The 27,963-nt window shown below is 41.4% G+C and overlaps 2 protein-coding genes across 2 annotated transcripts in view; both read right to left on the reverse strand.

The window, feature by feature from the left end:
• LOC311112550 (ATP-binding cassette sub-family B member 6-like) overlaps nt 1–13,393 on the reverse strand; it is a 28,577-nt gene extending 15,184 nt beyond the window's left edge. Inside the window, exons 1-6 of the mRNA XM_084155686.1 lie at nt 13,173–13,393; nt 11,353–11,889; nt 5,653–5,796; nt 5,288–5,477; nt 5,017–5,109; nt 4,628–4,820 (exon numbers count right to left, since the gene is read on the reverse strand). Of these exons, the coding sequence (XP_084011812.1) occupies nt 4,628–4,820; nt 5,017–5,109; nt 5,288–5,477; nt 5,653–5,796; nt 11,353–11,877 (1,145 nt within the window). The 5' untranslated portion in view covers nt 11,878–11,889; nt 13,173–13,393. The remainder of the gene's footprint in view (nt 1–4,627; nt 4,821–5,016; nt 5,110–5,287; nt 5,478–5,652; nt 5,797–11,352; nt 11,890–13,172) is intronic.
• A 9,686-nt stretch (nt 13,394–23,079) lies between these two features.
• The window catches only part of LOC311112547 (ATP-binding cassette sub-family B member 6-like), a 37,642-nt gene continuing 32,758 nt past the window's right edge, over nt 23,080–27,963 (reverse strand). The window contains exons 19-20 of the mRNA XM_084155683.1: nt 26,088–26,156; nt 23,080–25,234 (exon numbers count right to left, since the gene is read on the reverse strand). Of these exons, the coding sequence (XP_084011809.1) occupies nt 25,075–25,234; nt 26,088–26,156 (229 nt within the window). The 3' untranslated portion in view covers nt 23,080–25,074. The remainder of the gene's footprint in view (nt 25,235–26,087; nt 26,157–27,963) is intronic.

A 27,963-nucleotide genomic window follows, 5' to 3' on the forward strand; every position in this document is an offset into this window, starting at 1 on the left:
GAGAGAGAGAGGGAGGCCAGGTTTACCGACACAGAAAGTCAGACATTCAGACAAAGGAACATTTACAGACTGTCCAGAGGTTAGGACGACACCAAGAAACTAAGACATACTACAGGGGGATGGATCATAGTTACACAGTCTGGCAAGTAGAAATTGAAGGTGGAATCAATTTTAAGGTGGAAAAGAGAACAGTTTAGGCTTAATTGCTCTTTTGTAGGATAGAGCAAACACCTGAGGAAGCAGTATCTAAGCTTTGAGGATAAAGTAAATTAGACCTAGATCAAATATGTATGTAAAATACTTTCAAACACTTGAGCTGTGATTGATACAGTTAGTCTGGTACTATGTAGCCAATGGAATAGTCCCACAAGGGCAAAGCTAAGGCCAAGCTAAATCAAGCATACCTCAGACCATTGTTCCCTCAAATATGTTTTGGCACTGAGCAAATTTCAGGTCTGCTAAGCGTAAACTTGAACATTGTGAAAATTCTGTGCAACTTCCGGCGGGGGTTTACTGTGAACACTGAGGCTGCTGTACATACTTTAAGTTACAGTTAACAGTGGTCAAGTAGGCTACTGTGGCTATTAGATCATAATGTTGGCCTACCAGTGCCGTATCGTCAAAAACAATGGAGAAAATGTATTCCATAACATTTTAACATGGAAATAACTGTTCTATCATTCAGCCTACAGTAGCAGCCAATGTGAGTTGTTCAATGTAGTCCTACATTCCATAACACTTTTGAAAAAACAAAAACATGCATGGCTTGACCTTAACCTGTTTATCCACTTGTCCTTCAGACACGGAGGTGACTGAAAATGTTGTTGTGGTGTTTGATGCAAGAAACCACTTTACAAAATAAAATCATTATTCCCATACCATTATTACAGAGAATCAGACAAATTATGCTATCCTCTGCATATTGGCTACTTAGCTTTTTCAAGCAATCACTCCCCCATTGCGGACTACAAATGATCTATAACTGGGCTAATAACTCACTCACTAGCAAAGGATATGAACAAATATGCACAGGTGGCTACATGTAGCTCTCGCTTTGATCTCAAAACAAGCGTATCTACTAACGACCACTCATGCTGTAAACACAGTCCAGTTCAAAGTGAGTGGCACAGGTTCCATATATGGCAATGGTCTATTTGCATATAGGCCTACTGCAACTCTGATTGGTTATGGCGCACCGGTCTGTGTATAGAGTACGGGCCTGAGTCTTGCCTGTCAATCCGATGCGCTCTCCCTACAACAAAATCTCTTGGATAGTTTGTTTTGTTTCGGTATGTTGCATTTAAAGTGGCTAATATTGCGTTGATTCGATCGCAATTACAACAGTAAAAGGAAAACATTGGTAGTGTTATCTTACGGGGGAAACTCTAGAAAGTTGGGTGAAGTTCAATATGATATGATATTTCTTCTGCGCAGTAGTCCCGGGGGAGCTGCGCGCCCATCTTAGAGGGAACATTGCCTCAGACAGTGTTTGACATATCCGACCAGTGTCTGAAAGTAATCATTTGTAATCTACGGCAGGTGAGTTTCCCTCTTATAATGGGTGTGTTCGTAAATTCAATCTGGAGTGCCAGAGTGCACTCAGAATGCATTGTCAGATTGTCTCTTCGTAAATTCAGAGCGTTTCGCTCTTAGAGCGTTCAGAGCGCACACTGGACGCTCTGGCCGAGGGTTGATCCGAGCATTCTGACCTCACAACGGCAGTCAAGCACCCAAGCTAACTGGCTAACATTGTCTAGCTTGCTAGTTACTTCCAGACACAAATGAGAGAGAATCTCACTGACCATTTTACTCACCCTAGCAGAGCTGGTTAGGGCGTTTTCATGTTATCCAGAGCATTGGTGACTGTAACTGTGCTGCTGGCAACAATTTAATTATGCTTTTTTGCCGACGTTTACTGACACCGGCCATATTCAACGGGTGTTGAGCGTTCGTAAATTCATCAGTTATTCTGCGCTCTGGCACACTCAGACGAGAGTGCTCTGAAATCGGAGAAGATAGCCAGAGTAAATTTACGAACGCACCCAACATAAAACGCTTAGAAAAATGCTATATAACTCCAACACACGCACGCACACAAACACACACCAGACCTGGGCAGAAAGTTGTTTATTTAAAAATACAAACTTTTCAAATACTCTATCTAGGTAGTCGAATATAGAGTTTAAAATATAGCGTTTTCAAAGGCAATACTTTTCTTTGATATTCAAATACAGGTCTAAAAAAAACAAATAATATTTGAAAGTATTTTGAATATTAAAGGTATTTGAATATATGCAAGTTAATTGAAAGCCAACTAATATGTATTTGATTGCTGCCAAGTATTTGATGAAGAACCAAAAACTATAACAGTTAATTTAATTAGTCTAAATATATAATATTAGCACGTGGTTTGGAGGACTCTAAGATATGAATCTTAATATATAGCCTGGAATTAAATATGTGAGGGACATGGAATGATCTCAACATTAGAGTAGACCACTTTTGCAGCTTCAAAATGACTAACATATATATTTTCATAATGAGTGCGACATAAGGTAATACATCTGTAGTAACCTTGTGATTATTACAATAGCAACATTGTTGCAATTTAGGACTTTGCTTTATAATTGCATAATAGGGGAGTTATTACATAAGTGGGATAAGGAACAGTCACTATTCCTCTTATAGTAACAGTAGTTACAAAAACTCTGCTAATTGCTATGCAATTAAAATACAATATTACCAAAGTATTATGTAACATGCAAATCAAATTTGTTTTATTACACAGGTATAAGAACAGTTTAATGTTAAGTGTTACTGAGAATGATAACAGTTACAAAATAAGGCTTTTAATGTCGACACGAAACTAAATATCCAAGAACTGCCTTCAACTACAGCCAATGTTTGTACAGTTGAAATCGTAAGTTTACATACACTTAGGTTGGAGTCATTAAAACTCCTTTTTCAACCACTCCACAAATTTCTTTTTAACAAATTATAGTTTTGGCAAGTCGGTTAGGACATCTACTTTGTGCATGACACAAGTAATTTTTCCAACAATTGTTTACAGACTGTATCACAATTCCAGTGGGTCAGAAGTTTACATAGACTAAGTTGACTGTGCCTTTAAACAGCTTGGAAAATTCCAGAAAATTATGTCATGGCTTTAGAAGCTTCTGATAGGCTAATTGACATAATTTGAGTCAATTTGAGGTGTACCTGTGGATGTATTTCAAGGCCTACCTTCAAACTCAGTGCCTCTTTGCTTGACATCATGGGAAAATCAAAAGAAATCAGCCAAGACCTCAGAAAACAAATTCTAGACCTCCACAAGTCTGGTTCATCCTTCATTCCAAACGCTGAAAGGCTGCTCAGCAAGGAAGAAGCGACTGATCCAAAACCGCCATAAAAAAGCCAGACTACGGTTTGCAACTGCACATGGGGACAAAGATCGTACTTTTTGGAGAAATGTCCTCTGGTCTGATGAAACAAAAATTGAACTGTTTGGCCATAATGACCATCGTTATGTTTGGAGGAAAAAGGGGGATGCTTGCAAGCCGAAGAACACCATCCCAACCGTGAAGCACCGGGGTGGCAGAATCATGCTGTGGGGGTGCTTTGCTGCAGGAGGGACTGGTGCTCTTCACAAAATAGATGGCATCATGAGGGGAAGGAAAATTATGTGATATATTGAAGCAACATCTCAAGACATCAGTCAGAAAGTTAAAGCTTGGTTGCAAATGGGTCTTCCAAATGGACAATGACCCCAAGCATACTTCCAAAGTTGTGGCAAAATGGCTTAAGGACAACAATGTCAAGGTATTGGAATGGCCATCACAAAGCCCTGACCTCAATCCTATAGAAAATTTGTGGGCAGAGCTGAAAAAGCATGCGCGAGCAAGGAGGCCTACAAACCTGACTCAGTTACACCAGCTCTATCAGGAGGAATGGGCTAAAATTCACCCAACTTATTGTGGGAAGCTTGTGCAAGGCTATCCGAAACGTTTGACCCATGTTAAACAATTTAAAGGCAACGCTACTAAATACTAATTGAGTGTATGTAAACTTCTGACCCACTGGGAATGTGATGAAATAAATAAAAGCTTAAATAAATAATTATCTGTACTATTATTCTGACATTTCACATTCTTAAAATAAAGTGGTGATCCTAACTGACCTAAGACAGGGAATTTTTACTAGGATTAAATGTCAGGAATTGTGAAAAACTGAGTTTAAATGTATTTGGCTAAGGTGTATGTAAACTTCCGACTTCAACTATATGTAAAAGCTATTTCTTCTACTTTCAGGTTTTCCGAACTCACTTCACTCGCGAATAAGAGGGAGGCTTGTGCCACTGATTCTGGCACATGCGCAGATCAAATTCACTGCTGGAACGCCGATTAAGCGGTTTATATGTCCTAATAATTCAAAAGACTGCTCAGAAAATCAGGTGTTTTAATCGGCGTATGCTTACTTCGATTTTGACCTTTTAAGATAAGCAGAGTAAGGTGTTTACATGACTATTGTCATACTCGGCCTACTGCCATAATCAGTTTAATATCGAATTATTAGTGTGCATGTAAACGTACTCATTGACACACACACAATTTATTATTAGGAGACTCACCTGAGCAGGCTGTTGATGGAGGCGGTGCCGCGGTCGATGCTGCGCAGGACGTCCCCGGTGCGCCGGCCCAGGTGCCAGCGCATCGACAGCGAGTGCAGGTGGCCGAACAGACGCACCTGCACCACCCGGTTGGTGTACTGCTGCACGCGGATCCACAGGAAGGAGCGTATGTTACTGATGAAGCCAGAGGCACCTAGGAAAGAAAGGAGAAAGAAAGTGGAGGGGAAGGGGGAGAGCGTGGTTGGGGAGAGAGAAAGGGAAGGCGAAAGGGGAGAGGAGTGATAGAGACCGAGGAAACAAGAGAGATAATTAAAATAACAGCACTCAAGGAGTCCAAGGAATGGGTAAAGTGGTAGAGAAAGAAAATATGGGGTTTAAGTCCCACTCACCTGCCCCTCCACCTTGCAGGAACTTGAGCAGGACGTAGAGACACACAGTGGTGACCAAGGTCTTCCAGCTGCTTCCATCAGTCAGCTCATTCACTGTGACAGAGAAAGGAATGACAGTTCCAGGTCATCTTTTCTGCAGTTGTGCTGGGTAGATATTCAGATGTCAGCCTCAATGATATCACAAAGCCTTCAAAAAATTTTAATAATAAAAGGTGTTCAGAAAAAAGCTGGTTCTAGGGCAGACATTCAGAAATGAGGGAGGATCTCTCACCGATGTTCTTGTAGTAGATGGGCACAAAGACGTTGATGACCCTCTCCACGCCAAGCAGGCACAGGCAGAGCAGCACCAGGCCCTGTAGTAGAACATTGCCCCGGGGCCACATGTAGGGCACCAGCAGACGCACCTTCTGCCCAAACCCCTGCCAGGTAGACTGGGACTCCTCCGCACCATCCAACAGGGGCTGAGGTAGAGATAGAGATAGGGGTTATTATGGGACATGGTGGCATAGCACACCTACTATGCTATGCAGACAGACACACATTACAAACTTACACACACAAACTGAATCAGGATACATTCTTATTTATACAGTCATTGGATATTATACACACATAAGGGATGTGATTATAGGTTACCTGGCCAGTGCCGCCCTCCACATCACGTTCGTCCTCGTTGATCAGGAGCATGTATGGTCTCTGTGGCAACCCCGGAGCCTTCAGGCCCAGGAAGAAGAGTGTTCCTGTGCCGAGGTAGCGCATCAACCACAGAGAAAACTCCACCTCAGGTAATGAATGAAAAATGCTTAGTCATAACTGAACCTTTAAAGGGGCAATCCGCAGTTGAAACAATAACAAAGTGGGCACCCTGCCTGTTTTGGTAAAAAGTTGAGGGATGTGCCTGGAGAAATGAAACCACTCAAATTCATAGACCAAGCTATGTGTGCAAGGACTGACCATCCATAATATAAAAATTATAGTTTTAAATCATGCTTTGAGGCTATACAGTGTTTGTTAACATTTACAATGTTACCAACCATTGGAGTAAAACAAGCTTATATTTTGGGTTCTGATGGGGTGTGAAAGCTGAACTAAGCTTATGAGGCATTTTAAGTTATATTCTTCAAGAATCAATCAGAAAGTTTTAAGTCTTGAAATCTTTGGTTGTTTACTACCTTACTCACTCTGTTTAGCACATGGCCTTACATGTGAATCCTTAAAGAGATGGGTGGGGCTAAGGCTTAAGAGGGTGTGAACACTGCTGAATAGGTGTAAACAAAGAAGAGCTCTTTAGTAGGTGTACCAAAACATTCATGTGCATTCAAGGGCATTGTACACAATTTTGAAGCTCTGAGTCAGTACTTTTATCCAATGTAGAAAAAATAAATAATTTCGGAACATAAGACTGAAAAACCTAGGTCACATACAGTGAATGATTTATAAGTCCAAAAATGTGATGCATCAACTGAAGATTGATCCTTTAAAGGAATACTACACTCAAAAACTATATTTTAGTATGTTGTCCATTAGTGCACTGTTAATTCAATCCCAATGGGACACAGACAGTGACTGTATAGAGTAAACTACTCTACACATTACAACACAAAGTAAACAGTGGACTGTGTAATATACATTGTGGTATAACGACTAGGGTTGAATATTTTCCTGGTATTTTACAAATGTTCCATCCCGAGAATAAATCACTTTTCTCCCGGGTAACACGGTATTTCCCGCCAAAACCGGAAGTGCCCATCAAAAGCAGTATAAAGCATATAAATAGGCCTATGTCTGGATTTGACTAGAGCTTTGATCTAAAATTCAAGCCTGAAGCTACCTGAGCCTGATGAGCCATACATTAAATACATTTTATGAGCCCTACATTAAAAATACATTTAATGAGCCCAAGCCCAAAAAAGCCCAAATGATTGTGCCGTTATCCAATACATACAGTATATGATATAGGCTACTGCACATTACGCAAGACAGAAAAACATAAAAGCCCATAGTTGTAGCTAGCCATATGCTCTCTTCAGTAAATAAATTAAACTAGCTCCAGCATGCTAATCATTGAGTGTGAAATGTATTACTGTACTGTATTATACTGTATTATATGGACTGAAATTACGCACATCGTTCAAGCCATGATAAAGCAGGGAGATAGCATGCAATTCTGGTGCAGCACATGCGGCCTACAAAGTTACAAGTAGCCTATAGGCTAGTGAATATGATTTTAACTTTGAAATATAATAAGGCCTATTTGTAAAGTTAGTAGGCTAACACATATATACCTTTCATAATATTTCCCCTAATGTTATTAGCCTACCTCATCTCCTTTTGTTGCTTCATTCCTTCCTCGCTTTCAACAGTTGTCCTTATCTTCATCATTCTAATGACATCCTTAAATAATATAGGACTAGAATTAGATGCAGAAGGCTTTCACTTCTCTTCACGAAGATTGAATGGTTATGGGTCTGAATAAATAACTGATATAGCCTACTGCCATCGCATGTTCGCTCTTCTTTCAAACTACCCGTGAGTTCTATAATGTCCATCAAGCTATTCTAGTCTAGCTTTTCCTGCATGGGACTCCAAAAGCTAAGGAGAGTTTTTTAAGTAGAGGCCAGCGGTGCACAGGTGCGTGCGTATTACGCAAGAGACATAGGCTATAAGTTAGATGCTTATATGCATAACCCATCATTAATTCGCTAAATATAAGGCTAATACTGCATTGAATGTATTACCTGAAAGAGGTAGGCTAGGATATCTATATACAGTTTACACATACATACATACATACATACATACATACATACATACATACATACATACATACATACATACATACATACATACATACATACATACATACATACATATACACTTTTGGAAAGAATTCAGACCCCTTGACTCTTTCCACATTTTGTTAGGTTACAGCCTTATTCTAAAATTGATTACATTGTTTTTTCCCCTCATCAATCTACACACAATACCCCATAATGACAAAGCTAAAACATGTTTTTAGAAATTGTTGCTAATTTATTAAATATAAAAAACAGAAATATCACATTTACATAAGTATTCAGACCCTTTACTCAGTACTTTGTGGAAGCACCTTTGGCAGCGATTACAGCCTCGAGTCTTCTTGGGTATGAAGCTACAAGCTTGGCACACCTGTATTTGGGGAGGTTCTCCCATTCTTCTCTGCAGATCCTCTCAAGCTCTGTCAGGTTGGATGGGGAGTGTTGCTGCACAGCTATTTTCAGGTCTCTCCAGAGATGTTTGATCGGGTTCAAGTCAAGGCTCTGGCTGGGCCACTCAAGGACATTCAGAGATTTGTCCCGAAGCCACTCCTGCGTTGTCTTGGCTGTGTGCTTAGGGTCATTGTCCTGTTGGAAGGTGAAACTCGCCCCAGTCCGAGGTCCTGAGCACTCTGGAGCAGGTTTCATTAAGAATCTCTCTGTACTTTGCTCCGTTCAGCTTTGCCTCAATCCTGACTAGTCTCCCAGTCCCTGCCGCTGAAAACATCCCCACAGCATGATGCTGCCACCACAATGCTTCACCGTAAGGGTTTGGTGCCACGTTGCCTCCAGACATGACGCTTGGCATTCAGGCTAAAGAGTTCAATCTTGGTTTCATCAGACCAGAGAATCTTGTTTCTCATAGTCTGAGAGTCTTTAGGTGCCTTTTGGCAAACTCCAAGTGGGCTGTCATGTGCCTTTTACTGAGGAGTGGTTTCCGTCTTGCCACTCTACCATACCTGATTGGTGGAGTGCTGCAGAGATGGTTGTCCTTCTGGAAGGTTCTCCCATCTCCACATAGGAACTCTAGAGCTCTGTCTCTAGAGCTCTGTCAAAGTGACCATTGGGTTCTTGGTCACTTCCCTGACCAAGGCCCTTCTCCCCCGATTGCTCAGTTTGGCCGGGCAGCCACCTCTAGGAAGAGTCTTGGTGGTTCCAAATGTCTTCCATTTAAGAATGATGGAGGCCACTGTGTTCTTGGGGACCTTCAATGCTGCAGACATTTTTTGTCCCCTTCCCCAGATCTCTGCCTCGACACAATTCTGTCTCGGAACTCTACGGACAATTCCTTTGACCTCATGGCTTGGTTTTTGCTCTGACATGCACTGTCAACTGTAGGACCTTATATAGACAGGTGTGTGCCTTTCCAAATCATGTCCGATCAATTGAATTTTCCACAGGTAGACTCCAATCTAGTTGTAGAAACATCTCAAGGATGATCACTGGAAACAGGATGGACCTGAGTCTCATAGCAAAGTGTCTGAATGCTTATGTAAATAAGGTATTTTTCTGTTTGTAATTTTTCGAAATACCTGTTTTCGCTTTGTCATTATCAGGTATTGTGTGTAGATTGCTTTTTAATCCAGTTAATAAATTTTAGAATAAGGCTGTACCGTAACAAAATGTGGAAAAAGTCAAGGAGTCTGAATACTTTCTGAAGGCACTGTATACATAATACTGAACAAAAAAAAAGCCAAGTGACATTTACTCCAGATGTACTGACCTGTTGCAAACTCTACAACCACTGTGATTATTATTTGACCCTGCTGGTCATCTATGAACGTTTGAACATCTTGGAGAAAAATCTGGCCTTAATGGCCATGTACTGCTATAATCTCCACCCGGCACAGCCAGAGCCCTGGTTCCTCTCTAGGTTTCTGCCTTTCTAGGGAGTTTTTCCTAGCCACTGTGCTTCTACATCTGCATTGCTTGCTGTTTGGGGTTTTAGGCTGGGTTTCTGTATAGCACTTTGTGACATCTGCTGAAGTAAAAAGGGCTTTATAAATACATTTGATTGATTGATAAAATGTTGGTCCCATGTTTCATGAACTGAAATAAAAGATCCCAGAAATGTTCCATATGGACAAAAAGCTTATTTCTCTCAAATGTTGTGCACAAATTTGTTTACATCCCTGTTAGTGAGTATTTCTCCTTTGGCAAGACAATCCATCTACCTGACAGGTGTGGCATATCAAGAAGCTGATTAAACGGCATGATCATTACATAGGTGCACCATGTGCTGGGTACAATAAAAGGCCACACTAAAACGTGTAGTTGTCACACAACACAATGCTACAGATTTTGAAGGAGCGTGCAATTGGCATGCTGACTGCAGGAATGTCCACCAGAACTGTTGCCAGAGAATGTAATGTTTATTTCTCTACCAAACATTTTGTTTTTGAGAATTTGGCACTACGTCCAACCGGCCTCACAACCGCAGCCACGTGTAACCACCCAGCCCAGGACCTCCACATCCGGCTTCTTTACCTGCGGGATCATCTGAGACCAGCCACCCAGACAGCTGATGAAACTGAGGAGTATTTCTGTCTTTAATAAATCCCTTTTGTGGGGAAAAACTCATTCTGATTAGCTGGGCCTGGCTCCCCAGTGGGTGGCCTAGTCATGTGAAATCCATAGATTAGGGCCTAATGAATTTATTTCAATTAACCGATTTCCTTATATGAACTGTAACTCAGTACAATCGTTGAAATAGTTGTCTTATATATATATATATATATATATATATATTTATATTTATTTGGGGGAGTGGCCAGAGGGAGAGGAATGTGGAAGGGCAAGATGGGACAGTGACTCAGCACTTCAAGAGTTACTCATAGCTGACTAATGATCATGGCTTCTCCCCCTTCCACTGCTGTTTAATGGTTGGAAAACCAGTTTCTATTTTAGCAGTTTTAATGTGAGAAACTGCTTTGTAATAGATTGTTAAAAAAAAAAAAATCACAACACTCATGATGAATAAGGGCTTTAGAGGTTATTAAGTAGGTACTTGATAAGAACCATTTTAAATCTAGCCTATGTGTCCCATTTACATGGATATCACACCCTATGAGCAGACTAACTTACTTTTTTATAAAGCCCACTACTACACTTGTGTAATGGAGTGTTGAAACTAAGTTTAATACTAATATCAAGCAACATTATATGTCAACGTTTGAACAACCTCAATGAAACTATGGAGTGGGATGGCAGTTCATCCTCACTGAGGGTTGAGCTGTGGGGTTAATTCAAAGAGGTGAAACATTTGTAACGATGCAGATAGAAAGGCAATGAAACGATCTAACACCATTTCCAGCTTAACCTGACAATTAAACGTTTGTTCTACAACAATATACTTCTATCTGAAGGTCCTGTAATGCTACACTCCCCTGAAATGACTCCAGTGCCACGTTCAGTAGGCAAACATTGTGCAACGTTCAGATATAAATAAATAATGTATAATAGACGTGCCTCTCTGAGTAATTTGTAGACTGAGGACATTCTAAAATGTTACACCTTCCTGAACATACCCCTCCTCTCTCACCTGCTTCTGTGTGTTCTCCAGGCCCCACCACCAGTAGGGGCTGGCCCAGGAGACGAAGGCCAGGTTCTCTGCCGAGAATGCCACAGCCCAGAAGAGCAGCAGCACCGTGCTGTGGCCCCGCGTCCGGTCCCTCACCAGAACCCTCCTCCTCTCCAGCCTTAGCAGGGCCACGGCCCAGACCCAGCCCAGCATGGACAGGCAGCCGTACAGCACCACGTAGCCAGGGAGTTCCCCTACCCCGCCTCCACCAGTCGCCCTCCACACCAGCCCCCCCAGGAACTGCAGCAGGAGGAGCAGGGAGACTGCCAGTTGGAGGCCATAGAGGCGCGAGCGCGGTATGAACTTGGGCTCCATCTCGGTGCCGTAGCGGCGGTAGCAGACGCAGTGGAAGGTGCCGAAGAAGAAGGAGAGGGTAAGCAGGACGGTGGGCACCAGGGTGAAGTAGAAGCAGGGTGAGATGCCGCCCTCCAGCCAGGCTTCGGAGATGGAAGCGCTGGCCTCACAGTAGCTTTGCACTGCCACCATGGTGGCTGGGAGCTGGGGAGACAGGGAGGGGGAAAGAGAGTACTCACTATTACAGACATATTACTACCACATTAGGCCTACACATAGGGCTCAAGATCATCAGCCTGGTCCACATGGATGTTAAGAGATTTTTAAAAGGCAGGACTGGCGAAGGAAATCATACAGTAGACTGCATGAAATTAGTTTTCAAAAATACATTCTCTACAGTATTTTCGGATTTGCACCGGACCTTATTTGTATCCTATTCTAAACTGCTATTCATGATGACGTTTAACTAGTCTAACTTCTTCCATTCATAACTCCCCCAGCAGCGATCAAAAGTGAAGTTAGTCAACACAATGAACACTTGTTCATTATTTTGCAGGACAAACATGCTATATGCTACCCTACTTAACGTATCAGGGTCAAGAGCAGATTGAATCTCAGTGTGCGTGTTGTACTATGAAGCAAAACACAGCAAGCATCTCTTCCTAGTCTATAATCATTCAACAGACTTGAATAGGCCTAAGAGATCCAGGCCAGCCCTGCTATATCAGGCTGTGAACTTTACAATATGGTTAGTGCTTCAGTCATGGCTCCTAACAGCACCCCAGCCAGTCAGGCGAATCCACACCCCATAGTGTCATCTGGAGTGGGCGAAGGACCAATTCTGATTCAGTCAAGGAAGTTATGACACATAATATTTCATCAACTGATATTCATTCAAAATATCACACTAGAATTAGGTTACAGTGGTATGCCGACACATGGCTAATGTACCATGGAGTAGCTTGGCATGTTGGAACGAAGCCCAGTTCAGAGAGAGGTCAGAATGCACATTGTAATTTCAACTAATACAATTATTCATTTGGATGTATATGACTTATCTTAATGAAAGAACAACTGTACCTTATTATCATAACCCCCCAAAACGATTAACCCCTACTACTCCATTGTTTATGTTTTCGTTGTCATATGATATGGAACTTTGTAAACAAATGTTTCAGAAGATGTTTTACAAAAAAGTTGTTGCTCTCATGGAATCATTTCTTGAGCACTACAGATATTATCATAGGAATCAAGATGCATTTGCCCCAGTGGAATTGTTTAGCCTATGTGTTTCTTGGTTGCCCGCTCTTTGACAGACAGAGCCTATTTAAACAATGTGGCAACAACGACGACAGAGCGTCAGGTATAACCTTAGCAGTATAGTTTTTCTGTAGCTACCATTTGTGGCGTTTCTGTCTTGACCTATCAAGATAGCTAGATAGCTAAATTAGATAGATTAGATCTGTTGCTGTTATTACAACACTCACCTTCTCAAGACAAGCTGGCGCTGGAAATCGATTTCGTGAATTGAAACTCCCAACAAATAACCAGTTTTACGCGAAGAGTTATTAAAAGTCAAAAATAACAATAATGGTAATGTTGTTGTATTAACTTGTAAATTGTCATTATTCTTCTTGCGGCATAAATGGAACAAAGTAATCCATGACTCGGCAATCGACACTTTCTTACAAAACACTACTGCCTGAACCGGGTCCTAGCGCCCCATGGCTCACACGCATGTTCAAAACGAATGTTACGCAATCTCGTATATGGCCAGTAGATGATAGTATATACAAAGACATCATACCCGATGGAAAATCATTTGTTACTATTAAATGAATACTAATAACTACATTATTTATGTTGCCATTTGTCATTATTATGTATTTTACTTTATTTGTATTGCTGTGTTATGTTGTATAATAATGTTGCATAATCACCTTCTGGTGTAAAAACCATGGAAATTAAAAAAAGTAGGCATTGGTCTGAAGCCGAAAAAGAAAGGAAATTCACATGAGCACCACAATGCGTACTCCAGCCACGCTCTACCAAGGTTTACAACCACAAAGCTTGGAACTACTACAGTGGCTATGTTGGTCTATTGTACTTCAAACAATGTGTAGGCAGGTTGCTTAGGATTCAAACCTTCTTCAGAGGGATAATGAACTTTACAGTGTCCTGCTATTAAAATAATGTATACAGCGCATTCGGAAAGTATTCAGACCCCTTGACTTTTTACACATTTAGTTACGTTACAGCCTTATTCTAAAATGGATTAAAGTAATGTATATCCCCATTAATCTACACACCATACCCCATAATGACAAAGCGAGAACACGTTTTTAGAATTTTTTGCAAATGCATTAAAAACAAAAAACAGAAATACCTTATTTACATAAGTATTCAGACCCTTTGCTATGAGACTCAAAATTGAGCTCAGATGCATCCTGTTTCCATTGATCATCCTTCAGATGTTTCTACAACTTGATTGGAGTACACCTGTGGTAAATTCAATTGATTGGACATGATTTGGAAAGGCACACACCTGTCTATATAAGGTCCCACAGTTGACAGCGCAAGTCAGAGCAAAAATCAAGCCATGAGGTCGAAGGATTGTGCCGAGGCAGAGATATGGGGAAGGTTAGCAAAACATTTCTACAGCATTGAAGGTCCCCAAGAACACAGTGGCCTCCATCATTCTTAAATGGAAGAAGTTTGGAACCACCAAGACTCTTCCTAGAGCTGGCTGCCCGGCCAAACTGAGCAATCGGGGGAGAAGGGCCTTGGTCAGGGAGGTGACCAAGAACCCGATGGTCACTCTGACAGAGCTCCAGAGTTCCTCTGTGGAGGTGCCAGAACCTTCCAGAAAGACAACCATCTCTGCAGCACTCCACCAATCAGGCCTTTATGGTAGTGGCCAGACAGAAGCCACTCCTCAGTAAAAGGCACATGACAGCCCACTTGGGCTTTGCCAAAAGGCACCTAAAGGACTCTCAGACCATGAGAAACAAGATTCTCTAGTCTGATGAAACCAAGTTGCCAAGCGTAACGTCTGGAGAAAACCTGGCACCATCCCTACGGTGAAGCATGGTGCCAGGTGAAGAGGCAACAGCGCCTCTTCAAGCTAAGGAGGCTGAAGAAATTTGGCTTGGCACCGTAAACCCTCACAAACTTTTACAGATTTACAATTGAGAGCATCCTGTCGGGCTGTATCACCACCTGGTACGGCAACTGCACCGCCCGCAACCGCATGGCTCTCCAGAGGGTGGTGCGGTCTGCCCAATGCATCACCGGGGGAAAACTACCAGCCCTCCAGGACACCTACAGCACCCGATGTCACAGGAAGGCCAAAAAGATAATCAAGGAACACAACCACCCGTGCCACTGCCTGTTCACCCCGCTATCATCCAGAAGGCGAGGTCAGTACAGGTGCCTCAAAGCTGGGACCGAGAGACTATCGCAAGGCCATCAGACTGTTAAATAGTCTTCACTATCACATTAGAGGCTGCTGCCTATATACATAGATTAGAAATCACTGGCCACTTTAATAAATTGAACACTAGTCACTTTAATAATGTTTACATATCTTGCATTACTCATCTCATATGTGTATACTATATTCTATACTATTCTACTGTATCTTAGTCTATGCTGCTCTGATGTTGCTTGTCCATATATTTATTTATATATTCTTAATTCCATTGCTTTACTTAGATGTGTGTGTATTGGGTATATGTTGTGAAATTGTTAGATATTCCTTGTTAGATATTACTGCACTGTCGGAGCTAGAAACACAAGCATTTCGCTACATCCGCAATAACATCTGCTAAACACGTGTATGTGACCAATAATATTTGATTTGATTTGATTTGGTGGTGGCAGCATCATGCTGTGGGGATGTTTTTCAGCGGCAGAGACTGGGAGACTAGTCAGGACTGAGGGAAAGATGAACGGAGCAAAGTACAGAGAGATCCTTAATGAAAACCTGCACCAGAGCACCAGGACCTCAGACTGAGGCGAAGTTTCACGGCCCTAAGCACACAGCCAAGACAACGCAGGAGTGGCTTCGGGACAAGTCTCTGAATGTCCTTGAGTGGCCCAGCCAGAACCCGATCGAACATCTCTGGAGAGACCTGAAAATAGCTGTGCAGTGGCGCGCCCCATCCAACCTCACAGAGCTTGAGAGGATCTGCAGAGAAGAATGGGAGAAACTTGTAGCTTGTAGCGTCATACCCAAGAAGACTCGAGGCTGTAATCGCTGCCAAAGGTGCTTCAACAAAGTACTGAGTAAAGGGTCTGAATACTTATGTAAATGTATATTTCAGTTTTTTTATTTTTTATAAATTAGCAAACATTTCTAAAAACCAGTTTTTGCTTTGTCATTATCGGGTATTGTGTGTAGATCGATGAGGAAAAATAACAATTTAATCCATTTTAGAATAAGGCTGTAACGTAACAAAATGTGGCAAAAGTCAAGGGCTCTGAATTCTTTCTGAATGCACTGTATAGGCCAATATATATTATATATATATACCAAACAAAAATATAAACGCAACATGCAACAATTTCATTGATTTTACTGAGTTACAGTTCATATGAGGAAATCAGTCAATTGAAATAAATTTATTAGGCCCTAATCTACGGATTTCACATGACTGGGAATACAGATATGCATCTGTTGGTCACAGATACCTTAACAAAATGGGCCTCACAATGCTCCTCAGGATCTCGTCACGGTATTTTTGTGCATTCAAATTACCATCAAAAGGGGCCTACCGAGTGGCGCAGCGGTCTAAGGCACTGCATTTCAGTGCTAGAGGCGTTACTACAGACCCGGGTTAATTCCCGGGCTGTGCCACAACCCGCCGTGGCCAGGAGTCCCATAGGACGGCGCACAATTGGCCCAGCGTTGTCCGGGTTAAGGGAGGGTTTGTCCGGTGGGGCTTTACTTGGCTCATCGCGCTCTAGCGACTCCTTGTGGCAGGCCAGGTACCTGCGGGCTGACACTGGTCGCCAGTTGTACAGTGTTTCCTTCGACATATTGGTGCGGCTGGCTTCCGGGTTAAGCTGGTGGGTGTTAAGGAGCGCGGTTAGGCGGGTCATGTTTTGGAGGACGCATGACTCCACCTTCACTTCTCCTGAGCCAGTTGGGGAGTTGCAGCGATGAGACAAGATCGAGAAAAGGGGGGTAAAAAATAAATAATTGTTCGTTGTCCGTAGCTTATGCCTGCCCATACCATAACCCCACAGCCACCATGGGGGACTCTGTTCACAACGTTGACATCAGCAAACAGCTCGCCCACACAGTGCCATACATGTCGTCTGTGGTTGTGAGGCCGGTTGGACGTACTGCCAAATTCTCTAAAATGACGTTGGAGGTGGCTTATGGTAGAGAAATGAACATTCAATTCTCTGGCAACAGCTCTGGTGGGCATTCCTGCAGTCAGCATGCCAATTGCACACTCCCTCAAAACTTGAGACATCTGTGGAACTGTGTTGTGTGACAAAACTGCACATTTTAAAGTGGCCTTTTATTTTCCCCAGCACAACGTGCACCTGAGTTATTCTCATGCTGTTTAATCAGCTTCTTGATATGCCACACCTGTCAGGTGGATGGATTATCTTGGCAAAGAAGAAATACTCACTGACAGGGATGTAAACAAAATTGTGCACAAAATTAGATAGAAATAAGCTTTTTGTGAGGATGAAACATTTCTGGGATCTTTTATTTCAGCTCATGAAACATGGGACACCCCCCTTGGCATTTTTCCTATTTTGTTGCCTTACAACCTGGACTTAAATTGATTTTTGGGGGGTTTGTATCATTTGATTTACACAACATGCCTACCACTTAAACAAACAAGAAATAAGGCAAAAAAAAACAGAAAACCTGAGTGTGCATAACTATTCACCCCCCCAAAAGTCAATACTTTGTAGAGCCACCTCTTTGGGTATGTCTCTATAAGCTTGGCACATCTAGCCACTGGGATTTTTGCCCATTCTTCAAGGCAAAATTGCTCCAGCTCCTTCAAGTTGGATGGGTTCCGCTGGTGTACAGCAATCTTTAAGTCATACCACAGATTCTCAATTGGATTGAGGTCTGGGCTTTGACTAGGCCATTCCTAGTCAAAGCCCTGTTTCCCCTTAAACCACTCGAGTATTGCTTTAGCAGTATGCTTAGGGTCATTGTCCTGCTGGAAGGTGAACCTCCGTCTCAGTCTCAAATCTCTGAAAGACTGAAACAGTCTACCAATTCTGACCAGTTTCCCAGTCCCTGCCGATGAAACACATCCCCACAGCATGATGCTGCCACCACCATGCTTCACTGTGGGGATGGTGTTCTCGGGTGATGAGAGGTGTTGGTTTTGCGCTAGACATAGCGTTTTCCTTGATGGCCAAAAAGCTCAATTTTAGTCTCATCTGACCAGAGTACCTTCTTCCATATGTTTGGGGAGTCTCCCATATGCCTTTTGGTGAACACCAAACGTGTTTTCGCTTATTTTTTTCTATAAGCAATGACTTTTTTCTGGCCACTCTTCTGTAAAGCCCAGCTCTGTGGAGTGTACGGCTTAAAGTGGTCCTATGGACAGATACTCCAATCTCCTCTGTGGAGCATTGCAGCTCCTTCAGGGTTATCTTTGGTATCTTTGTTGCATCTCTGATTAATGCCTTCTTGCCTGGTCCGTGAGTTTAGGTGGGTGGCCCTCTCTTGGCAGGTTTGTTGTGGTGCCAAATTCTTTCAATTTTTTTATAATGGATTTAATGGTGCTCCATGGGATGTTCAAAGTTTCTGATATTTTTTTATAACCCAACTCTGATCTGTACTTCTCCACAACTTTGTCCCTGACCTGTTTGGAGAGCTCCTTGGTCTTCATGGTGCCGCTTGCTTGGTGGTGCCGCTTGCTTGGTGGTGCCCCTTGCTTAGTGGTGTTGCAGACTCTGGGGCCTTTCAGAACAGGTGTATATATACTGAGATCATGTGACACTTAGATTGCACACAGGTGGACTTTATTTAACTAATTATGTGACTGCTGAAGGTAATTGGTTGCACCAGATCTTATTTAGGGGCTTCATAGCAAAGGGGGTGAATACATATGCATGCACCACTTTTCTGTTATTGATTTTTTAGAATATCTTGAAACAAGTTATTTTTTTTCATTTCACTTCACAAATTTGGACTATTTTGTGTATGTCCATTACATGAAATCCAAATAAAAATCCATTTAAATTACAGGTTGTAATGCAACAAAATAGGAAAAACGCAAAGGGGGATGAGTACTTTTGCAAGGCACTGTATATATCATTAGGCTGTATGTATTTTTAGATATAGGCCTATTGCAAATGGGTATTATTGTAGCGTCATCATCTTCTCTGCAAAAAGAAATACAATTACAAACATCACTTCAAGGTACATATTCATTTGACAGAGGTAATGAACTGTCCATTGGTCAGCACAGCAAATGATAAAACAGGAACATGTTTGCAAAACAAGTGGTTCTGAGCTTATGTCAATATTAGGTAAGCTAACGGTTACAGAAATCAGGAATGCAGACAGGCTAGCTCATTATATCTATATGAGTGCCTGTGTCCAACACACCACCACCAGTTGTTATGATGGGCACCTACTGACAAAAGAAAAGGATGGTATTATAAAAAGAATGTCTCAATGACATGTATTGCTAAAATAAAGGTTTAAGGAAATACAGACAGGCACAACATTACTACAAGATAAAACAGCTCACTTGAACAAGCCTGATGGTCTTGTAAGTATAAAAGAAAAGCTTACTTTGGTAGTGGAATGGGATAATGTCTTAGTGTGGTGTGTGAAGAATCCAATTGTATGCGGTACAAATCACATTATTGTGAATTAGGCAGTTTTTTGTATTTAATAAACTTATAGTTTGGGTTATGATGATTGGGTAAGAAAGTTGTACTAAGCTCATGAGGCATTTTATTCTATTATCTGGGTATATATCCTTATTTGAAATGACAAATCAAATGACGTGTAGGACATCTTCTAGATTGTTGCATTAGCAAAATTCCTTAAAATTAATTTTACATAGAAGTATTAACAAAATCCTTGAAAGCAATTTTACATATAAGTAACAAACTAATAACAAGAATCATTAAAAGCAATTTTACATAGAAGTAACACATTATTAAAGTAAAGTGACATTTTTCAAAGAAATTTTAAAATCTTTTTTCTCAAGTGGAGCTATTTTTAACAATTGGACCAATCAAAACTTACTCAATATCAATGTCTTTATGTCTAAAACACCATCCAATATATATTCATATGTGCAAACTCCAAAGACAAAGTCACTGTACAAGTTGATTTGAACATACTTAAAATTACTTTCAAATGTATTTTTTGCACTAAGGTATAGCTGCCCTACGCAATTACATTAGCTATGTTACATGCACAAAAATATTAGCCAGAAGCTACTGAAAGTAAGAAAACAACCCGAATGTGCACTTTAAACCGGTCTGGATCAATTGAGCAAGTGAAAAAACAGATTAAAATGTTAAAGTCCTCTTTTCTCTTCCCTTAATTCACTCACCTCTCTCACTCTCCTCTTCCACTCTGCTGTTCTGCTACCAAACGTCTTGGCTGCAGACAATAATGTTCTTCAGGGAAGCCTGGTTTCTTCTCCTGGTCTTCAGGGAAGCCTGGTCTCTTCTCCTGTTCTTCAGGTTCACAATGATCACAGCAAAGACCATCCCCAGCAGAGCACAGCCCAGCAGTCGACGCCAAACGGATATCTCTCCCCTTCGATCAAGAGGGTTGTAGTTATTGATAAACAGACCATGTTCTTCTGGTCAGAGATGAGAGCACACCAGTATTCCCCACTGTCCTCCAGTGAGAGGTTAGAGAGGACCAGAGAGAGGTAAGGGCGAAATACATTCATTCTGCCCTCCAAATCTTCACGGAATTGTATATACTTATCCATATATCTTGTGTCCAGAATAACATTGCCCACCTTTGTAGTCTTTCTGTACCACATAACCATGTCATACTCTGGGACATCAGAGCTGCATGTGAGGGCAACCTCCCCTCCCTCTGAGAATACCTCTTTGAGGGGCTCAGACTTAGGGCACATCATTAGACAATATGATATGATGACTCTTGATGGCGGCTTCTTCTGGCGATCATAAAACCCTGAGTGGTTGAGCATCAGTGATGGAATGACTAAGGAGTAATTTCCTCACAATCTTCCATCCACAAAATACAATGTCTGCTTCCCTTGATGACTGAGGATTCTCCTCCACCATGTCTTTGTCCCAGGGTTGAAACAGGGAAGCACAGCCTTCTCTCCCACATAATACTGACTATACAGTACGCTGTCTTATAGATCGCTAAGATGGTCTGACTGTAAACACAACGCTGTCCCTCCACTACCAGGCATTAAATGTGAAGTTGGTCATATGGAGAGAGGATCCGTTGGCAGCCAGCAGCACTCGGCCCCTTTCTTCCTCCATAAAGGGCTTTGCGGATTCGTTCATGTCCCAAAAGTGTTTGCAGAGCCATCTGACCGTAAAGTTACCATCCCCCCAGGAATCTCCACACTGGTCTAATTTCACTCCCAAATGAGCATACATATAAACTGATGATACTGCAGACACTGAGGTTGATGCTTTTCTGGAGTTTCACTTTGCCAGCTGTCCAGCACTCCGCCCTGTATAGTCCAGTGTCTGACAGAGAGGTTCTGGATCAGGACAGTTGAAATATTATGAATCAATTTCAGTTTCAGTCGATCCCTTAATTCTGCATTCAGTGTGGAATTTTCAGGTGAAGTGTTAGAGGTGTTCCACAAAAGCAGGCTCTCTTCAGCTTCGGATTTAAAGATCAAACTGTTGTCTTTTCCCACATTATTGTAAAAAGCATCATTTTCTCCTTCTGCTTTAATTTAATAGATTTCTTGGACAGCATGGATGGTTCCCATCAGAACAGCCAGTAGAATATTCTGCTTTGTGACAGAAGTCATTGTACACACTCTGTCTCTGCTGATGTGTTGTGACAAACCACTAGCCTTATATCTGCTTTTGCTCAGTTATCTTATGCCTCGATGTTGCAATACTGGTGACCCCATGATGTTGAGTGTAATATCTACTCATATCTTTCTCTGAAACGCTGAGGGCCTGACATGTCATTGAAGAGAGAGCAGAGTGCAGTGTTAAAGGTCACTGATAGGTCAAAATGCTGATAGTGGCAAAACCAGAGCCAAATGGTGCTTCGTAAACCATGGTTGCATTATGGGCCTGTCCCTGTCAACTGAAAGTTTCCACTTTCTTTAAACATTTGCCCAACACTTTATTTTAGTCTTACACAAAGAGATTTTGTTTAAGAAGTACACATGAACTATGATTGCATCATGGGACTGTTTCTTGCTTCAGTAGCACGTTTCATTTACATATCTAGAAAAGCCAGTAGCACTTTTCATATACAGTGCATTCGGAAAGTATTCAGACCCCTTGACTTTTTCCACATTTTGTTACGTTACAGCCTTATTCTAAAATGTATAAAATAATGACAAAGCAAAAACAGTTTAGAAATAAACTGAAATACACATTTACATAAGTATTCAGACCCTTTACTCAGTACTTTGTTGAAGAACCTTTGAAAGCGATTACAGCCACGAGTCTTCTTGGGTATGACGCTACAAGCGTGGCACACCTGTATTTGGGGAGTTTCTTCCATTCTTCTCTGCATATCACCTCAAGCTCTGTCAGGTTGAATGGGAAGCGTCGCTGCACAGCTATTTTCAGGTCTCTCCAGAAATGTTTGATCGGGTTCAAGTCCGGGCTCTGGCTGGACCACTCAAGGACATTCAGAGACTTGTCCCAAAGCCACTCCTACGTTGTTGGCTGTGTGCTTAGGGTCGTTGTCCTGTTGGAAGGTGAATCTTCGCCCCAGTCTGAGATCCTGAGAGCTGTCATAGTTAGCTAAATAACTAGCTAAAAACTAGCCAACTCAGCTAGCGTCAACGTAGCTAGCTAAATAGCCAGCTACTGTAGGCTCAATGACAGGCCAAGGCGAGTGAAAACATAACTTTCCTGAAAGTCAGAAAATTGAAATGTTCGTTCACTAAATAATGAGTTGAAATCCATGCTGTCTATCCAACATTAGCCAAATACTAGAAAGAGAGAACTCCAGCTGAATATCTATAAAACGGCGTCTGGTCTTACTCAGGCTAGCTAGCTAGCACATCAGCAACCCCCGTTGTGATGGCTGACAAGCCCGCTTAGAAACCAATCAACAGCTGAGATGAAGGAGGGAGGGAACAGTCTAGGGAACAATTATGTAATGTACTGTATGGCTACAAACAATTGTCTAATAATATAAAGCTAGCAATATGGTAAATTAGTAAAAACAGAGCCCACTTTGTTATAATACACCTTTAATTATACCCTTTATTAACATATAAATACAAAGAAAAACATTTATGTATTTGACATCCAGGCATGGACTGATGCCACAAACATTGGAAGAGTGACAAAGGCAAAGAACACACTAAAAACAAACTATGCTCCCAAATCACATACAAAACAATTTGACATTGTGTCAAAGCAGTTAATATCAAAACAAAAACGTTGCATTTCTTTAGATTTTCGTTGGGTGCATTTTTCTCTGTGTCAATCAGTGGAGGCTGCTGAGGGGAGGACGGCTCATAATAATGGCTGGAATGGCGTAAATTGAATGGCATCAAACACATGGAAACCAATTGTTTGATGTATTTGATACCATTCCACTTATTCCGCTCCAGTCATTACCACAAGCCCATCCTCCCCAATTAAGGTGCCACCAACCTCCTGTGGTGTCAATGTCACTCATTGACACAGAACGTTTTAAACTCATGGTGCATTAGTGTAAATAATTTGACTGCACCAGTTCACAGTCTGACATAACGCTTCATGATGTAAAGTCCGCTGTGCACTATACGGATGGTAAGAATGTCAGTTTTCACTTCCCCCTGATTAATGCAGACAGTTTCCAATTCCGATTCAACCCCAAACCCGTAAACCTAGGGACTTCATGAAGACATAAAGTCCCCATTCTCTCTCAAATAACTCAAGTTCAGCTAAATGGCTAGATCTTCCCTTATGACTATTTTTTAAATAAATGAAACAGAATTTGACAATATGTACTGTAAATGAAGTGTGATTATTATCAACAGATATTGACAAACTCCACACTGCCTTGGGAATGCAAGGCATAGATATTTACAAATTCAAATACAGACTAATTTCTTCCATTAAAATAAAGATACACTGTCAGTAGTTCTTTACTCAAAACGGGTAGCAGCATAGACAGGGTTGAGAATAGAGTTCATTCATAGATAAAGGTTTTCTTTTCCGCTGGGAATTGTCAACTCTATCGATTCTGTTCTCTATAATATACAGCCAGTAGTTCTTATTGATCACCATTGGTGACAAATAAAAGTTACAGCCAGGATAATTTTGCATGTATCAGTCAACACCTAGACTGTACATGATAATGCCAGAGTCTGATTGGAGTAAAATTGATGCAGCTTGGATGTGAAACGGACCAAATACAGACTAAATATCTGTTTTACTAATAACCAAATGTGTATTTTCAAGTTGAAGTTCTCGTACACATACCTTTGTACTTTGTAACAATTAAGAGTACAATTGATTTCTTTGTTAAACATTCAAAATCGGTCTGAATCTTTTCATTAAGTCTATAAAGTATAATGTAAGTATATTGCTTGTATAGTCGATAACAAAATAAGGTTAAAGTGGGTATAGTAAAAACAAAAAAATAATTTACAATGAACCTGTTCAATAACACCATCTCTAGATGTTGTAAATAAAACAAATTTCTCAACCCCTAAACATTAGTCAACAATTCAAGGTGCCTAACTGCCTATACCTGCGCTAAAGGGTAGGTATTCGTCTACTTTGGACTTCCTGCCATTTCTCTGGCCGGCTGCAGTCAATCAACTTCAGACAGCAAGAGGATGGATTATACTGAGTCCTGGGTCGTGTTAATTAGGCACTAATCTCTCGTGGACAGACGCATGTAACATAACTGGTATCGTAGTGTCTGTCAATGCGATAACAGCGAGGAACTTTGTTCCGGTGTTTTAAAACATTTTCTGTTAGTTGCCCTAATGAACACGATCCAGAATACACTTAAAAACAACTGGCCTGAGGCATTCATGGCACAAACATTTTGACTGAATGATCAAACATAAAATACCCAATAAATATGTGCTTAAAACTTCACTCATAACAGAATGAACCTCAATGGACGGATACCCTAAAAAAGTGCAGAAAAAACAGCCTTTTGAGGCATCTAATCCTCTCCCTGCATCCCTCGTCCACCTCCTCACAATATCTACATATCCTTGACCTCTCACTCTATCCTCAGTGGCTCCTGTGGCCTGCAGTGGGTGATGGGGGCTGTAGTTTCTCAGACTTTCTGTCTTTGGCTTCTGTGTCAGAGGCTGAGTCCGAGTCCTGGGCCTGTTGCTGATTCATCCACATGTCACAGTACAACCCTCCCTTAGCCAGCAGCTCATCATGCCTGGGAGGGAGAAAGTGGAGAATATGTAGTTAAAATGGGGACATACAATCACCATTAACATCATCATCATGTACTATGCCGACATGTTCCCACATGGGCACTGAATGGTTTTGAGAATAGGACTATAGTGTGAGCAGTGGTGTAAAGTACTTAAGTAAAAATACTTTAAAGGACTACTTAAGTCGTGTTTTGGGGTATCTGTACTTCACTATTTATACTTTTGCCAACTTTTACTTCACTACATTCCTAAAGAAAATAATGCACTTTTTACACCATACATTTTCCCTGACACCCAAAAGTACTCGTTACATTTTGACAGGAAAATGTTCCAATTCACATACTTATCAAGAGAACATCACTGGTCATCCCTACTGCCTCTGATCAGGCGGACTCACTAAACACAAAATGCTTTGTTTGTAAATTATGTCTGAGTGTTGGAATGTGCCACTGGCTATTCCTAAAAAAATAAAAAAAAGACAATTGTGCCTGGTTTGCTTAATATAAGGAATTTGACATTTTTACTTTTGATACTTAAGTACATTTTAGCAATTACATTTACTATTGATACTTAAGTATATTTAAAACCAAATACTTTTAGACTTTTACTCAAGTAGTATTTTACTGGGTGACTTTCACTTTTACTTTTATTTTCTATTAAGGTATCTTTACTTTTCAGTACTTTTTCCACCACTGAGTGTGAGAAGCATCATAAACATTGGTCTGTCCCATTTTTGGCGTTTACATACATTCTTTAGATGTTTGTTTCTTGAACAGCATAAAATAATATTTTGATTGGAATAGGCTTGTGGAGTGTGCAACAATAGAACAATCACTCTTTCAACCATTCACTCACCGTCCTCGCTCTGCAATCTGACCGTCACTTAGAACAAGAATCTGGTCGGCGCTGATGATGGTCGACAACCTGAAGACAGACAATTCACAATCAAACTACAGACCAGACAGATCCAAACCATACAAACTTAGCATTAGAGGGGAGAAATGTGTGTGTCCTAATCACAGGAGGTTGGTGGCACCTTAATTGGGGAGGACGGGCTCGTGGTAATGGTTGGAGAGGAATGGTATCCAATACATCATGATGCCATTCCATTCGCTCTGTTCTAGCCATTATTATGAGCCGTCCTCCCCTCAGCAGCCTCCACTGATCCTAATGTACAGTTGCTTGCGAAAGTATTCACCCCCCTTGCCATTTTTCCTATTTTATTGCCTTACAACCTGGAATTAAAATAGATTTTTGTTTGTATCATTTGATTTACACAACATGCCTACCACTTTGAAGAAGCAAAAATATTTTTTATTGTGAAACAAACAAGAAATAAGACAAAAAAAAACAGAACTATTCACCCCCCCCCAAAGTCAATACTTTGTAGAGCCACCTTTTGCAGCAATTACAGCTAGCCACTGGGATTTTTGCCCATTCTTCAAGGCAAAACTGCTCCAGCTCCTTCAAGTTGGATGGGTTCCGCTGGTGTACAGCAATCTTTAAGTCATACCACAGATTCTCAATTGGATTGAGGTCTGGACTTTGACTAGGCCATTCCAAGACATCTAAATGTTTCCCCTTAAACCACTCGAGTGTTGCTTTAGCAGTATGCTTAGGGTCATTGTCCTGCTGGAAGGTGAACCGTCCCAGTCTCAAATCTCTGGAAGACTGAAACAGGTTTCCCTCAAGAATTTACCTGTATTTAGCGCCATCCATCATTCCTTCAATTCTGACCAGTTTCCCAGTCCCTGCCGATGAAAAACATCCCCACAGCATGATGCTGATGGTGTTCTCGGGGTGATGAGAGGTGTTGGGTTTGCGCCAGACATAGCGTTTTCCTTGTTGGCCAAAAAGCTAAATTTTAGTCTCATCTGACCAGAGTACCTTCTTCCATATGTTTGGGGAGTCTCCCACAGGCCTTTTGGCGAACACCAAACGTGTTTGCTTATTTTTTTCTTTAAGCAATGGCTTTTTTCTGGCCACTCTTCCGTAAAGCCCAGCTCTGTGGAGTGTACGGCTTAAAGTGGTCCTATGGACAGATACTCCAAACTCCACTGTGGAAATTTGCAGCTCCTTCAGGGTTATCTTTGGTCTCTTTGTTGCCTCTGATTAATGCCCTCCTTGCCTGGTCCGTGAGTTTTGGTGGGCGGCTCTCTCTTGGCAGGTTTGTTGTGGTGCCATATTCTTTCCATTTTTTAATAATGGATTTAATGGTGCTACGTGGGATGTTCAAAGTTTTTTATAACCCAACCCTGATCTGTACTTCTCCACAACTTTGTCCCTGACCTGTTTGGAGAGTTCCTTGATCTTCATGGTGGTGCCCCTTGCTTAGTGGTGTTGCAGACTCTGGGGCCTTTCAGAACAGGTGTGTATATATACTGAGATCATGTGACAGATCATGTGACACTTAGATTGCAGACAGGTGGACTTTATTTAACTAATTACGTGACTGCTGAAGGTAATTGGTTGCACCAGATATTATTTAGGGGCTTCATAGCAAAGGGGGTGAATACATATGCATGCACCAGTTTTCCGTTATTGATTTTTTTGAAACAAGTTACTTTTTTCATTTCACTTCACCAATTTGGACTATTTTGTGTATGTCTATTACATGATATCCAAATAAAAATAATTTGAAATTACAGGTTGTAATGCAACAAAATAGGAAAAACGCCAAGGGGGATGATTACTTTTGCAAGGCACTGTATGGGTACCCTCTATCCACCTG

The sequence above is a fragment of the Coregonus lavaretus genome (genome assembly GCF_964263955.1).
Source record: "Coregonus lavaretus genome assembly, chromosome: 38".
NCBI classification, from domain to species: Eukaryota; Metazoa; Chordata; class Actinopteri; order Salmoniformes; family Salmonidae; genus Coregonus; species Coregonus lavaretus.